Source organism: Maniola hyperantus, chromosome 10 (genome assembly GCF_902806685.2).
Source record: "Maniola hyperantus chromosome 10, iAphHyp1.2, whole genome shotgun sequence".
Classification (NCBI taxonomy): domain Eukaryota; kingdom Metazoa; phylum Arthropoda; class Insecta; order Lepidoptera; family Nymphalidae; genus Maniola; species Maniola hyperantus.
The window spans coordinates 15,764,265-15,780,844 of NC_048545.1; the positions used below are offsets into that span (position 1 = coordinate 15,764,265).

At 53.6% G+C, this 16,580-nt stretch overlaps 1 protein-coding gene across 1 annotated transcript; it reads left to right on the forward strand.

Moving 5' to 3' along the window:
• The first annotated feature begins 250 nt into the window (after positions 1-250).
• Positions 251-12,404, forward strand: LOC138402931 (uncharacterized). The gene is made up of 16 exons (XM_069501478.1): positions 251-819; positions 2,703-3,627; positions 5,093-5,256; positions 5,330-5,783; positions 5,860-5,953; positions 6,135-6,305; positions 6,487-6,657; positions 6,839-7,009; positions 7,191-7,361; positions 7,543-7,713; positions 7,895-8,065; positions 8,247-8,407; positions 8,449-8,593; positions 8,802-8,993; positions 9,317-9,841; positions 11,104-12,404. Exons 1-16 carry the CDS (start codon positions 648-650, stop codon positions 11,662-11,664), a joined length of 4,419 nt encoding a protein of 1,472 aa, XP_069357579.1. The 5' UTR covers positions 251-647; the 3' UTR covers positions 11,665-12,404.
• The last annotated feature ends 4,176 nt before the right edge of the window (positions 12,405-16,580 follow it).

Below are 16,580 nucleotides of genomic sequence, written 5' to 3' on the forward strand. Positions count from 1 at the left end.
CAGTACCCTTATTATAAATACGAAAGTGTGTTTGTTTGTTGGTTTGTTGGTTTGTCCAAATCACGTCAATCCGTTGCACCGTTGCGACGTGATCGAAGGACAAACCAATAAACCAACTGAGGTGTGGTGGCAAAGAGTATAACTGTAGTAGTAATAAACAGACTTCGTTTAACTCTTTGCCTGCCTCTGACGCATCAGTATGTGTATTCACTTTATCTCCGAGTGCTCTTAAGGAAGGACGTGTGTATCATTTGGATCTCCTCCCCCTCGTGGGCACACCATACAACTAACATACACACTTTTGCATTAATATAGAGCCTGTGAGGCTCCGTTGCTCGTACAAGTACATATGTAACGTGTGTGTAGTGTGTAGGTGTGTAGGTACGTTACTGGAATAACAACATCGGCTTGTGGTTTAGCGGTTAGTGGTTTATGCGACTTTTTCCTCATTCATTAGTATTACACTTGATGTGAGCCGCGGTGGCCGCGCCGCACGAGCACACGCCCGCGCGTCCCATACAGAGAACAAAACGTTATTGTGTGAACTTGCTACTCGCTACTCGCTACTCGCTACTCGCTGTGAATGTCGGCCGAGGGAAAGTGATGCGCGCCAGCTGTCGCCACACCGTGCGTCAGTAGATAATGCGATGGCCGCGCGCGGCATGCTGTGGTGCGCGGCGCTGCTGTGCGGCGCGGCGCGCGGCGCGGCGGGCGGCGCGGCGAGCGGCGCGGCGAGCGGCGCGGGCCCGGCGTGCGCGCGCGACCAGCCCTGCGTGGGGCTGGGCGGCTCGCTCGACAGCTACTACTACAAGGTCCGAGGTGAGGTCACACTTCGTTCATCGTGACAAGGTTTCCGTTAGCCCCAGCTCTGTACAGCGTGCCCCCACCGCGTGACCCTCGGGCGTCACAGCACCTGGTGTTCTGCACGAGGCGAGGCGGCCCTCGTTGCCACCACCACCGCCACCACCGCCACCACCGCCGCGGTGGCGCTGCCCGCTGTCGGCACTGCTTTTTTTTTTTTTTTTTTTCTTCGGTGGAGGAAAAAATCCCTACAGACTTCTGCCTGCTGGCAGGGTGTGTCCGACTCGCACGGACTAAAATAACCTCCCCATGCCTACCAAGGTGAGCACGGAACTGCGTAAGCATTACTTCGTGCTGACCTCCTAAATTTCTATCTTCCTCTTTTCTTCTTTTCCCTCTGCTCTCTTCTTATCATTATAGCCCTCAGCATTTTGCTATATCGTTGCCAGGCATCTTCGCTCGACAGCATCCTACCGCTTCTGTCCTTAGGTCGGGATGTCTTCCTCTCCGCAGAAGTAGCAGTCTTCGCTCGGCGCTTTTCCAATTGCGAAGAGGTAGGTGTTAAACACCCCGTGACCGCTGAGGGCCTGCGTTAGCCACCGGTCTACCTCTCCATACTTCCTCTTGTGCCACTTTTTTAGGTCTGTAACCAGTTCCCTTGTCCAGGTCCCCTAATCCTGTCCATTCACTTTCCCACTCCGTCAGGGTATTCTCCCGAACTTCTGCATGTGTCTGTTCCCTGCTTTCAAATAGCTTCGCCCGCTCCTTGGCCAGCTTGGCTATAGGAACCAGCCCTGCTATTACCAGAACGGCTTCAGTGGAAACTGTTCTATATGCTCCGCAGATGCCTATTGCCAATCGCCTTTGAACAGCTTCCAGCTTTTTGCGGTAAAGTTCCACTTTCATAGCCCCTTCAAAGATTGGTGCCCCGTATAGAATACCGGAGTGTGCCACTGATGCCAGCAGTCAGCAGCCTCCTCTTGCTGGCTCTAGGACCTGTCGGCACTGCTACTGTCAGTGTATAGCATCGACGCAATGTCGCCTGTCTGTCATTCTTGTATCGGTATTTTTAGCCCCCGATCCAAAAAGTGGGGTGTTATATGTGTTTGTGTGTTTGTGTATCTGTGTATCTGTATGTGGCGTCGTACCTCCTAAACGAGTTAAACGATTTTATTTCGATCAACACAATTTTTTTTTGTTTGAAAAGTGGATCGATCGAGATTCGAGAGTAAGTGTTGTTAGCAGTTAGCAGTTAGCAGTTAGCAGGTAGCAGTTAGCAGTTAGCAGTTAGCAGTTAGCAGTTAGCTACCATCCAAGAAATCTGTTCAGCCATTTGAGGATTGTCAGCTCTTGTCCAGTGTTCTTGTTACACCGCTCGTTACTGTCCGAGCGATACGCGATACACATCGATACCAGCCAATTGTAATAATACACATCGATACCAGCCAATTGTAATAATACACATCGATACCAGCCAAGTGTATAGTATGTATGTAAGTATAAGACTACCTACAGAGGAATGTGCAGTGCTCAGACAAGCCGCCAAGCGCTTACGAGCACGAAGAAACCAATATTGTGTTTTTTTCTGTTTGTGTGGAAAAAAAAAAAAAAAAAATAATACACATCGATACCAGCCAATTGTAATAATATACATCGATACCAGCCAATTGTAATAATATACATCGATACCAGCCAATTGTAATAATACACATCGATACCAGCCAATTGTAATAATACACATCGATACCAGCCAATTGTAATAATACACATCGATACCAGCCAATTGTAATAATACACATCGATACGAGCCAATTGTAATAATACACATCGATACCAGCCAATTGTAATAATACACATCGATACCAGCCAATTGTAATAATTTACAAAAAAATGTTTTTCAGGTAATTCACTAACGATCGAGTACAGCGAGGGGCGATACTTCAAGCTGACGTGCCGCGCCCCCCTCGCGCTCGCCGACCCCGCGCTGCCCGTGCTGCCGCGACGCGCGCCCGTCGTGCGCGTGCGCCTCGTGGGCTGCGCGCCGCCGCCGCGCGGGTACGCCGCCGCGCTCGCCGCGCTCAACGTCAGCCTCGACGCCGCGCTGGAGCTGGCCGCGCTGCCCGCCGCGCCGCCGCTGCGCGCCGCGCACCTCGCCGCGCCGCGCCTCGCCCGGCTCGCGCTGGAGCAGCCGAACAGCGCCGCGCCGCTGCGCCTCGACCCCGCCCTGCTCGCCGAGCTGCCCGCCGCGCTGCCCGCGCTGCGCGACCTGCACCTCAAGCGCGTCGAGCTGCCCGCCGCCGGCGCGCCGCTCGCCTCGCCCGCGCTGCGCTCCCTGTGGCTCGAGCGCGTCGCGGGCGTGGCGCTGGACGCCGTCGCGCTGACGCGGCTGCCGGCGCTCGACAAGCTCGTCGTGCTCGACGACGCGCTGCAGGAGCTCGACCTGAGCGCGACGGCGCTGCGCAACGTGACCGTGGACGCGCCGCTGCGCGCGCTGACGCTGGGCGCGCGCGTCGCCGAGCTGATGCTACGGCGCGTGCGCGGCGCGGAGCTACGCGGCGACTGCGCGGCGCTACGGCGCGTGACGCTGTTCAACGTGACGTGGCCGCTGCCGGCGCGCTGGCTTGCGCACTGCGGCGGTGTGCGGGAGCTGCGCGCGCTAGCGTCGCGCGGCGCGCTGGGCGGCGAGGAGCTGGCGGGTGCGCGCGCGCTGCGCGTGCTGGACGTGCGCACGTGCGCGCTGCGCGCGCTGCCGCCGGACTGGCTGGCCGACGCCGTGGAGCTGCGCGCGCTCAACCTGTCCAACAACCAGCTGGAGCGCCTGCCCAGGTGAGTTGGCGGATTTCAATATAAGCTAATTAATTAATATTTAATTAGTAGTTGACAAGCTTATATTGAATCTCTGGATTAGAATAGAATTAGAAAGTGTTAGAATGTACACACAGGTAGGAAGTGTTAGAATGTACACACAGGTAGGAAGTGTTAGAATGTACACACAGGTAGGAAGTGTTAGAATGTACACACAGGTAGGAAGTGTTAGAATGTACACACAGGTAGGAAGTGTTAGAATGTACACACAGGTAGGAAGTGTTAGAATGTACACACAGGTAGGAAGTGTTAGAATGTACACACAGGTAGGAAGTGTTAGAATGTACACACAGGTAGGAAGTGTTAGAATGTACACACAGGTAGGAAGTGTTAGAATGTACACACAGGTAGGAAGTGTTAGAATGTACACACAGGTAGGAAGGGGATCGGTCCCCATTTTACAAAAAAAAATAAAAACCGACTTCAATACACAAACACTAAAAATTGAAAAATAATTTAATTTATTACCGAATATATTATTATGTATACAAGAGTTAATATAGTCCCATAATTATACTTTTTGGTGCCGGTGCCAATTAGCTTTGGCTGCGCGAATCGTCTAGACTTCATATTTTTATGAGACCACAATGGCACCTCATTGGCACCGACCCCAAAAAATATTATTATGGAACTATATTAACTCTTGTATACATAATAATATATTCGGTAATAAATTAAATTATTTTTAAATTTTTATAGTGTTTGTCGAAGTCGGTTTTTATTTTTTTTGTAAAAAAAAATTATTTCACAATTTTTAGTGGCCCCACTATGACTGGTTAAAAATGCTATTACACTGATCGCGAGCAATTTACTCTTCTCCGTTGAGGAGTTCCATTATCTATCTTCGAAGATGTTCATCAGATCTTCACCAAATTTAAATGAGACCAACTTTGAAGTATACCCTTTCAAACAAAAAACGAATTTTCAAAATCGGTCCGGGCGTCTTCGAGTAATCGGGGAACATACATTAAACATTTAAAAAAAGATTCCGACGAATTGAGAACCTCCTCCTTTTATTTGAAGTCGGTTAAAAATAGTTGTTAAGTATATAAATGTTTAAAATATCGCTAGTTCATGTCGGGACTCGGGACACACTGATCTATACCTAGCATTATATGTTATATCCTTGACTTCTTCCGCGTTAATTAAAGTTTTTGTGACTCTTAGCCTTTGGGACTCTCCAGGTTCGAACTATGTATATCCACGCGCATCCTACCACACAACAATTATGTAGCTTTGTATTGGTGAAAGAATTTCCAAAATCGGTTCAGTAGTTCCAGAGACAAACAAACAAACTTACAAATATTACCTCTTTATAATATTAGTGATAAAAAATATAGAAAAGTATAGATTTTACAATGAATATCAAGTCTCCTAGGTACCTACCAGTATCCTGTTCTCACAGTACTAACGTTGCACCCGACAGCCTGGCGGCGTCGCCGTCGCTGGAGGAGCTGTGGGCGCAGAACAACAAGCTGAGCGCCGCCGCGCTGGTGCCGCTGCGCGCGCTGCCCGCGCTGCGCACGCTCCGCCTGGACGACAACCCGCTGCGAGACCTGTGCGAGCGCGGCGACACCCTCCTGAACCCCGGTATGCTGGCTGTCTGTCCGCGTCGCCGTCGACAGTAGCGCCGCCGGAGTCACTGACGTGTGTCGCGTTGCAGCTACGTCGCCGCTGGTGGGCGCCACGGGGCTGCGCGTGCTGAGCCTGCGCAGCTCGGGCGTGGTGGACTTGTGCATCGACTGGCGCGAGCTGCGGCAGCTGGTCACGCTCGACCTGCGCAACAACAGCATCACGCGCCTCACGCGCACCGACCTGCGCTGGCGCCGCACCGCGCCCAGCAGCGTGGACCTGCGCGGCAACGCCGTGCGCGTCGAGTACACGCGGGACGACTACCGCGCCGCGCTGCAGCTGCGCCCCGACCCGCGCGACCCGGTCAGTGTAACAACAACATGCGCAACAACAACATCACGCGCCTCACGCGCACCGACCTGCGCTGGCGCCGCACCGCGCCCAGCAGCGTGGACCTGCGCGGCAACGCCGTGCGCGTCGAGTACACGCGGGACGACTACCGCGCCGCGCTGCAGCTGCGCCCCGACCCGCGCGACCCGGTCAGTGTAACAACAACATGCGCAACAACAACATCACGCGCCTCACGCGCACCGACCTGCGCTGGCGCCGCACCGCGCCCAGCAGCGTGGACCTGCGCGGCAACGCCGTGCGCGTCGAGTACACGCGGGACGACTACCGCGCCGCGCTGCAGCTGCGCCCCGACCCGCGCGACCCGGTCAGTGTAACAACAACATGCGCAACAACAACATCACGCGCCTCACGCGCACCGACCTGCGCTGGCGCCGCACCGCGCCCAGCAGCGTGGACCTGCGCGGCAACGCCGTGCGCGTCGAGTACACGCGGGACGACTACCGCGCCGCGCTGCAGCTGCGCCCCGACCCGCGCGACCCGGTCAGTGTAACAACAACATGCGCAACAACAACATCACGCGCCTCACGCGCACCGACCTGCGCTGGCGCCGCACCGCGCCCAGCAGCGTGGACCTGCGCGGCAACGCCGTGCGCGTCGAGTACACGCGGGACGACTACCGCGCCGCGCTGCAGCTGCGCCCCGACCCGCGCGACCCGGTCAGTGTAACAACAACATGCGCAACAACAACATCACGCGCCTCACGCGCACCGACCTGCGCTGGCGCCGCACCGCGCCCAGCAGCGTGGACCTGCGCGGCAACGCCGTGCGCGTCGAGTACACGCGGGACGACTACCGCGCCGCGCTGCAGCTGCGCCCCGACCCGCGCGACCCGGTCAGTGTAACAACAACATGCGCAACAACAACATCACGCGCCTCACGCGCACCGACCTGCGCTGGCGCCGCACCGCGCCCAGCAGCGTGGACCTGCGCGGCAACGCCGTGCGCGTCGAGTACACGCGGGACGACTACCGCGCCGCGCTGCAGCTGCGCCCCGACCCGCGCGACCCGGTCAGTGTAACAACAACATGCGCAACAACAACATCACGCGCCTCACGCGCACCGACCTGCGCTGGCGCCGCACCGCGCCCAGCAGCGTGGACCTGCGCGGCAACGCCGTGCGCGTCGAGTACACGCGGGACGACTACCGCGCCGCGCTGCAGCTGCGCCCCGACCCGCGCGACCCGGTCAGTGTAACAACAACATGCGCAACAACAACATCACGCGCCTCACGCGCACCGACCTGCGCTGGCGCCGCACCGCGCCCAGCAGCGTGGACCTGCGCGGCAACGCCGTGCGCGTCGAGTACACGCGGGACGACTACCGCGCCGCGCTGCAGCTGCGCCCCGACCCGCGCGACCCGGTCAGTGTAACAACAACATGCGCAACAACAACATCACGCGCCTCACGCGCACCGACCTGCGCTGGCGCCGCACCGCGCCCAGCAGCGTGGACCTGCGCGGCAACGCCGTGCGCGTCGAGTACACGCGGGACGACTACCGCGCCGCGCTGCAGCTGCGCCCCGACCCGCGCGACCCGGTCAGTGTAACAACAACATGCGCAACAACAACATCACGCGCCTCACGCGCACCGACCTGCGCTGGCGCCGCACCGCGCCCAGCAGCGTGGACCTGCGCGGCAACGCCGTGCGCGTCGAGTACACGCGGGACGACTACCGCGCCGCGCTGCAGCTGCGCCCCGACCCGCGCGACCCGGTCAGTGTAACAACAACATGCGCAACAACAACATCACGCGCCTCACGCGCACCGACCTGCGCTGGCGCCGCACCGCGCCCAGCAGCGTGGACCTGCGCGGCAACGCCGTGCGCGTCGAGTACACGCGGGACGACTACCGCGCCGCGCTGCAGCTGCGCCCCGACCCGCGCGACCCGGTCAGTGTAACAACAACATGCGCAACAACAACATCACGCGCCTCACGCGCACCGACCTGCGCTGGCGCCGCACCGCGCCCAGCAGCGTGGACCTGCGCGGCAACGCCGTGCGCGTCGAGTACACGCGGGACGACTACCGCGCCGCGCTGCAGCTGCGCCCCGACCCGCGCGACCCGGTCAGTGTAACAACAACATGCGCAACAACAACATCACGCGCCTCACGCGCACCGACCTGCGCTGGCGCCGCACCGCGCCCAGCAGCGTGGACCTGCGCGGCAACGCCGTGCGCGTCGAGTACACGCGGGACGACTACCGCGCCGCGCTGCAGCTGCGCCCCGACCCGCGCGACCCGGTCAGTGTAACAACAACATGCGCAACAACAACATCACGCGCCTCACGCGCACCGACCTGCGCTGGCGCCGCACCGCGCCCAGCAGCGTGGACCTGCGCGGCAACGCCGTGCGCGTCGAGTACACGCGGGACGACTACCGCGCCGCGCTGCAGCTGCGCCCCGACCCGCGCGACCCGGTCAGTGTAACAACAACATGCGCAACAACAACATCACGCGCCTCACGCGCACCGATCTGCGCTGGCGCCGCACCGCGCCCAGCAGCGTGGACCTGCGCGGCAACGCCGTGCGCGTCGAGTACACGCGGGACGACTACCGCGCCGCGCTGCAGCTGCGCCCCGACCCGCGCGACCCGGTCAGTGTAACAACAACATGCGCAACAACAACATCACGCGCCTCACGCGCACCGACCTGCGCTGGCGCCGCACCGCGCCCAGCAGCGTGGACCTGCGCGGCAACGCCGTGCGCGTCGAGTACACGCGGGACGACTACCGCGCCGCGCTGCAGCTGCGCCCCGACCCGCGCGACCCGGTCAGTGTAACAACAACATGCGCAACAACAGCATCACGCGCCTCACGCGCACCGACCTGCGCTGGCGCCGCACCGCGCCCAGCAGCGTGGACCTGCGCGGCAACGCCGTGCGCGTCGAGTACACGCGGGACGACTACCGCGCCGCGCTGCAGCTGCGCCCCGACCCGCGCGACCCGGTCAGTGTAACAACAACATGCGCAACAACAGCATCACGCGCCTCACGCGCACCGACCTGCGCTGGCGCCGCACCGCGCCCAGCAGCGTGGACCTGCGCGGCAACGCCGTGCGCGTCACGCTATAATGTTGTACTTTTCCTACTAGGTACTACACTGTATCAGAGTACCTCAACCTAGTAAATGAGTATGTAACGTTGGTTCCGTGCAGCTGACGACGCTGCTGCTGGACAACGTGGTGGACTGCGACTGCTACGAGTACTGGTTCGCGCGCGCGTGGCGCGAGCGGCCCGAGCACGCGCGCGTCGCGCTGCGCGACCTGCGCTGCCGCGCCGACGCGAGCGCCGCGCCGCGCGAGCTGCTCGACGTGCCGCTCGACGAGCTGCTGTGCGACATGACGGAGGTGAGGACGGGAGTCGGACAATGAAAACCGCATCGTTAGCGTATCGTGTTACAATATTTTTTTGTACAAAAAAGGCGCGACGCAGGGTTATACTTGGCGAGATTTATGTTTTATTTTGTGTTGACGTACGGGAGTGTAGTCGTGACGTCATAGGTAACGGGAAGATCTCCCGGGACGATGTCATGCCCGCACGGGTCGCACCCCGGGCGTGACATCGTCCCGTCAAATCATCCAAGGAGTGATTCGAGATATTATACATTGATGTGATAGTAAATAGATATAGAGTGTATATGTGATATTTGATGCGGAGCTGTGACCCACAGGCGCAGGGCTGTCCGCGCGGCTGTCGCTGTCGCGCGTCCGACGGCGGCGCCGAGCTGCGCTGCGAGCGCGCCGCGCTGGCGGCCGTGCCCGCGCTGCACGCGCCCGCGCCGCCCGTGCGCGCGCTGCTGCTGGCCGGCAACGACCTGACGCGCGTGCGTGCCGCCGACGTCGGGCCCGCGCTGCGCCTGCTCGACGTGCGCGACAACCGCGTGGCGGCGCTGGACGCGGGCGCGGTGGCGGCGCTGTGGGACTCCGCCGAGCTGCTGCTGGCCGGCAACCCGCTCGACTGCTCGTGCGCCGCGCTGCCGCTGCTGCGCGCCGTGGCGGCCGAGCCGCGCCGCGTGCGCGACCTGGCGGCGGCGCGCTGCGCGGACGGGCGCGCGCTGGCGGCGGCGGCGCGCGCGGCGCGCGACTGCGGCTCGTGGCCGCTGTGGCCGGCGCTGCTGGGCGCGCTGGCGCTGGCCGCCGCCTCGGCGCTGGCCGCCGCGTGCCTCGCGCGTCGCGCCGCACGGCATCGCCTCAAGGTGCTGCTGGCTCATTTTTAATGAATAATTGATATTTTTTAAGCATTAACATAAACGTAAAACAATGCAATTCCATGAAAAAGCCGGTAAAACTAATCAGTAATGTGACAGATAAGTTTGTTGACGTCCGCGTCGTTTCAACCATCTGTCGGCGCGTCCAAGGCTCCAAGCACAAGTAAAGACGGACAAATTCAAATGTCCGTTTCTAATGCGATGCTTTTTTAAATCGAGTGTAGATGTGTTCATTTACTTGCCAGATATTATTGTTATGAATGTAGATAGAGAGGTAGATAGAGAGGTAGATAGTGGTATAAGCTCATTTTTATAAAAAAAGCAATTTCGCCAAAAGTGTAGATGTCCGTATCTACTTGTCTGCCATCGATATTATTATATAGATAGATATACATAAAAGGAAAAGGTGACTGACTGATTGACTGACTGACTGACTGACTGATCTATCAACGCTGAACGCACAGCTCAAACTACTGGACGGATCGCGCTGAAATTCGGCATGCAGATAGCTATTATGACGTAGGCATCCGTTTAGAAAGAATTTTTCAAAATTCAACCCCTAAACGGGTAAAATTACCAATTAAATTTAAGAAAAAATTCTACTCCATGAATGAGCTGACATTGTCGTAATCTTTAATCTTTAAATTGTTATCCTTATCTGACTCTTATCTAATTTAATTTACTTTTTATGTAATGAGCAACTAATTTTATTAATTAAGCAATTGTATCTATTAATTTAGCTGTAGATTATATTTATTAATTAGTGGTTAACTTAGTGGTTAATGTTAAAAGTTTGTAATGTAGGTATCTTATTGTTAACACAACCGGAGACCGACGTAATGCTGTAAATGCCTTTGATGATTGGATAATTGGGACTCGAATTGTTTGTGACATGTTCTTAATATTTGTGAATGTTGTTACAATTATTTATCGTTGGCATATCTAATAAAATAAAATAAAAATAGGGTTTTGAAGTTTGTATGAAAGTCAGTCAGTTTTCAAGTTAGAAGTTTAAAGTTTTGTAGTTAATATTTTTGCAATTAGCAGTATGACATATTTCATGTTAAAATGGGTTTAAATTTTGTTTACTCCACGCGGACGAAGTCGCGGGCATAAGCTAGTTATTATCATAAGTGGCACTTCACTTTTACTTCACACATTTGAAAACAAATATTCGATATCAAAATCAGCCTCCTGGAACCCAGAACTACAGAACTACAATGTGACGTGTATGTTTGTGCATGTGGCAGCGGTTCCTGTTCGAGCGCGGCCTGTGCCTGCGCTGGGTGCTGCGCGGCGCGCGCGAAGACGCCGACGACGCGCGCGAGTTCGACGCCTTCGTGTCGTTCTCGCACCTCGACCAGCGCTACGCCGACGAGCTGGCGCGCCGCCTCGAGCGCAGCGAGCGCGGCGAGCGCGCGCGCCGCCTGTGCCTGCACGAGCGCGACTGGCTGCCCGGCGACTGGATCCCGGCGCAGATCGCGCGCTCCGTGCGCGACGCGCGCCGCACGCTCGTGCTGCTGTCCGACCACTTCCTGGCGTCCACGTGGGCGCGCGCCGAACTGCGCGAGGCCTACGCCGCCGCGCTGCACGAGCGCACGCCGCGTCTGCTGCTGCTGCTGCTGCCCGGATGCAGCGCCGATGCCGCCGCGCGCGCTGACCCCGCGCTGCGCGCCTACCTCGCGCGCGTCACCTACCTGCGCTGGGACGACCCGCACTTCTGGCGCAAGCTGGAGCTGGCGCTGCCGCCCGCACGCCGCGCCGCGCCGCCCGCGCGCCCGCCGCCGCCGCCGCCGCCGCCGCCGCCTTGACCGCGCCTGCTGCTGCTGGCGCAAAAAAAAATATTAGGTTCAAAATAACACCTATATATCATCCTTGAAAGCAGATTCGAACCACGGACACGTCTTCTAAAGTTCTGAGAATTTATTTATTCTCAAAAATATTTTATATTTATATTTATAGGTTATGTAGAACAGTCGACTCGCTACTCGCTACCTATCTGCCCACTGATACTGGTGAGCGAGAAGACAGGCCCTCTCGCTCGCACTCGCCGCCGCTCGCCATTATTGCGTCATCGCCTCGAGCGGCGGTTTTTCACACTTCACTTGAGTTCAGTGTACCCGCAGCTCTGCGTGTCAGTGTGGGTCGTGTCGCGCGCGCGCGCCGCCGCCAGCGTGCGTCGCGTGTCGCGCGCCGCCGCCAGCGTGCGTCGCGTGTCGCGCGCCGCCCGCCACCAGCGTGCGTCGCGTGTCGCGCGCCGCCGCCAGCGTGCGTCGCGTGTCGCGCGCCGCCGCCAGCGTGCGTCGCGTGTCGCGCGCCGCCCGCCACCAGCGTGCGTCGCGTGTCGCGCGCCGCCCGCCACCAGCGTGCGTCGCGTGTCGCGCGCCGCCCGCCACCAGCGTGCGTAGCGTGTCGCGCGCCGCCACCAGCGTGCGTCGCGTGTCGCGCGCCGCCACCAGCGTGCGTCGCGTGTCGCGCGCCGCCCCAACGTGCGTCGCGTGTCGCGCGCCGCCGCCAGCGTGCGTCGCGTGTCGCGCGCCGCCGCCAGCGTGCGTCGCGTGTCGCGCGCCGCCGCCAGCGTGCGTCGCGTGTCGCGCGCCGTGTAAGGGTGGTAAATTGGGCGGAATAGAAATATACCCGGATACGGAATAATCTACCACCTTACAAAGATTAGAGAAAAAAAAAAATAATTTTACTTACTTGATCTATCTACCTAGTAAAGAATAGAAGCTAGCCGTCGACTCCCTTGTAATGTATATGAGGTGTTATAAATGAAATTTGCTAGATGTTAGGCAAAATTGTTTTTAATGTAACTTTTACCGGGGTCGCTTAATACATAGTGATGGCTAATAATGCTTAGTTATTCTAGCTTAATGCCAAGACTTAATTTAGATACATTAGAATGCCTTAGGTAGATAGTACATAAAATCTATGTTTTAAATTTAAGATGCCATTGGCATGGAATAGACAATGACACAGTAAAATTCATAAAATTGTTTCAAAGTAAAAGCTCAGTAGTAAAGACAGGGTTCTTACTGTACACATACACTAAGAAGGTTCACTAAACTGTTCCAGGATACAAACATTTGCTTACTTGTAGGTGCGAAGACTGCAATGTAGCTGGACGGCATCGGCCAAGATCCAAAACTCAATTTCACTTGATTCTTCACAACCGAAATGTTTCCTTACAAAGATTTTCACCAAGTCTTATCCATAGAAATTAAGTTGCCAACGTGAATGTGCAAAAGAAATAAATACGGAAAACGAAAGCGAAAAACGGAAAACCGAAAACTAAAAACGGAAACGCAAACGGAAACGCAAACGGAAACCCTGCAACAAAGAAAAACAAGATTATAATTTGTGCTGTGTGAAAATTTCGACACGTGGAATTTTCCCGATCAAACACAACTCACCTATTGAACTCCTGGCCACCAATGGTTTTCAGGAGTCCACCCACAACCCATTATCCTCATTTATTTGGGAAGGTAAAATAGCTGGAACTGAAAGGGAAATCATGAAATTAGGATTTTCTCTAACCAAACCGCCATTTTGTCGAATCCACATTACTTGATTTTTCACTCACCATAATTGATGAAACATTGAAATACGTTAGGATGACTAAATTTATAACAATTGTATTTTCCCAGGCGAAGCCATGGGCGAAAAAGAGTGAGATTTTCCTGGAACGAAAAAATTCGTCTTCACATGTTGACTCCAGAAAAATTCTAAATCTCACCAATCGGTGTTGCCAGACGCAACCCGAGTGTGGCCGCTCTCATTTAGTTTGATCATGAAGCCAATTCATTTTTGAATATTTGCGGAACCTAAGGATATATTATAAGAACCGTTTTGTTAATGACTTAACAATAAACAAATGGTATTATGGTTTTATTTAATTATTTTGTTTTATTTTTACGACAATTGACAACGAAGCAAACGCCATCTATTGTGGCTCGAATGAACTCTGAACATCGACCCACGCGTAGTTCTGCACCTTGATGCTAGGTGGCACCAACATACTTTGAACAAAATTGATTTTTATTAAAAGCGAAACGCTAATTAGTAGTTCAAAATTTACAACGTCACAATACTTCCCCTCCTACGAAAAGGTTCAACAGGTTGAACCACGCTGCCCTCAGCGTCATCCAACAACTACTAACAATTTGCCTGAAACAAACAAACAAAAAAAACACAGAAGTTACGCGTGAACGCACATCTACTACTAACAAGGAAAATTGTCTAACAAAATAAATATACTGAAAACAGTGTAAGGTTTTATACATTATACTTAACTACACAACCCTAACTTCTAAAAAGAATATATACAAAAAACTTCATGGTGTCTAAGACACTTGAGTGGAAACATCTTGGCATCATTCTTCAGCTGACTGATAGAATGCGTCTAGGCCTACGGTGGTTCACTCTTTTAAACTACCATCTTAATATTTGTTACTCAACAAATACGGAAAATCTGGTTGTGAACGGGTCCATCTGATATGGCAACCGTTCTCTATCCCATTCGGAAAAATAAAACCGAATCAAAATCGGAATATGAGAAAAAAAAACGAAATAACTCTCCTAGAAAATAGATCTCGGAACAGAATCGGAAAAATAACAGAAATGATCCATTATCTAGAAGGAAAACGAAAACAAAACACAAAACCCCCCCTTTTCGTTATCCCCAAAGTACGATATTTGCATTTTTACTTTCTCAACCGGTTGGTCTACCACAAGCATTCCAATCATCACATATTCATCCCTACATACATCCACTACATTCCTCCTCAACTGAACCATGGTAATGTAACTGTTAACTCAGAACATCACTACACTCATTCAAATTCCTAATTGAATATTGATAACTTAAATATTCAAACAGTTTAGACCAAACTAAGTAATGGCAAATATCTACTTCTTAATATCCTTAATATGCCAAGTGCCTATTGGGTGGTTGTCAGCTACTCTAACTAGTTCATAAACCAAAGGTGACAAAACCTTGACAACCCTGCACTTTTCATACTTAGGTGCCAGCTTAGCTGCGAAAAAATTTGTAGCGTCGCTTTGTGGATAGGTCTTTTTCCACACTATGTCCCCAACAGAATAGCTTGCAGACCTACGCCTTAAGTTGTAATGCGTTGCATACTCTGCATGAGCCTGAAACAAATTTCTCCTAACCTGACCAAATATGTCCTCCAAAGTTCCAAACTTTCCTGCGTATTCCTCCCTTGGAATTCCGGCCTCGTACTCCTTATCCGTGTCCTTATAGAAGGAACCATTTAAACCCGGTTCTCTAGCGTGGACAAGGAAGAACGGGGAGAATCCAGTGGATTCATTAACCGCACTGTTTATGGCGAACTGGACCTTGTACAGGTTTTCGTCCCAGGACCTGTGGTTATCTTTCACAAAAGCGGCTACAGCAGTCATAACAACCTTATTGTACCTCTCAACAAGGTTAACTTGCGGAGTGTACAGTGGTGTGTAGTGTAATTTCGGAATATTATAACGCTTAATGAGATTACGGAATTCAGATCCTGTAAATTGGGACCCATTGTCCACAATCACAGTCTCTGGAACACTATGGTTCAAAAATACAAAATTCTCTAGCGCTTAACAACAGCGGCACCTGTGGCACGCCGTAACGGAAACAACATTGTATATTTCGAAAAACAACACGTCACCACAAAAAGAAATGTAAATCCTGATTTAGACCTAGGCAAAGGTCCGACTAATCAGCCGAAATGACCTGAAAAGGTCTCTCGCAGACTTTAGGCTTCCCTAGCAGACCTGGAGTGGCTGATGTCGTGTGTTTATACGCAGAGCAAGTATCACAATTCTTAACGTACTCAACCACGTCCTTATACATACCACGCCAAAAATATCTGAGGGATAATCTGCGATGAGTTTTGAACACACCAAAATGACCTGCAGTTGCATCTGCATGGTTTTGTTGCATAATTCTAAGGATGTCGTTCTTGTGGACTACCTCTTTCCAGTCGAACTCACTGAGAAGCTGGTATTTACATTTACTGTAACGATATAGTTTATCGTTCAAAATACAAAAATTCGGAAAATTTGCTGGATTGATTTTACAGCCATTAAATGTTTTGTCATACCAGTCATCTACCAAAACTTGTTGACTAGAGTTATCATTACGATCACCAACTACATCTACGTGTATGAGTCTCGACAAGGTATCCGGAACTACATTATCACAACCCTTCCTATGTTCGATAACAAAATTATACTGTGATAATCTACAACCCCATCTGGCGAGTCGTCCTGAGGGATTTTCTAAATTTAAGAACAACTTTAGGGATGCATGGCCTGTGATAATTGTGACTGGCTTGGAACCAAAATAAGCCTGAAATTTCTCCACTGCAAAAATCACAGCTAGAGCCTCGCGTTCCGTCGCGCTGTAATTCCTTTCGTTTTATTTAGGCTCCTACTGACATACGCAATGGGATGATCGCAACCATCGGTTTCTTGCGTTAGCATACCGCCAACACCATATGCAGAAGCATCACAATGTATTTTGAATGGTTTTTTCAAAATTCGGTACCGCAAGAACAGGTGCGGTTACCAACGCATTCTTCAATGTATTAAATGCTACCTCTGCCTGTTCGCTCCACTCAAATTTAGGTGCGTTCTTTCCTTTACTCGTTAGTCTATTGAGTGGTGCAGCGATGGTTGAAAAATTCCTAATAAAGCGCCTGTACCAAGAACAAGT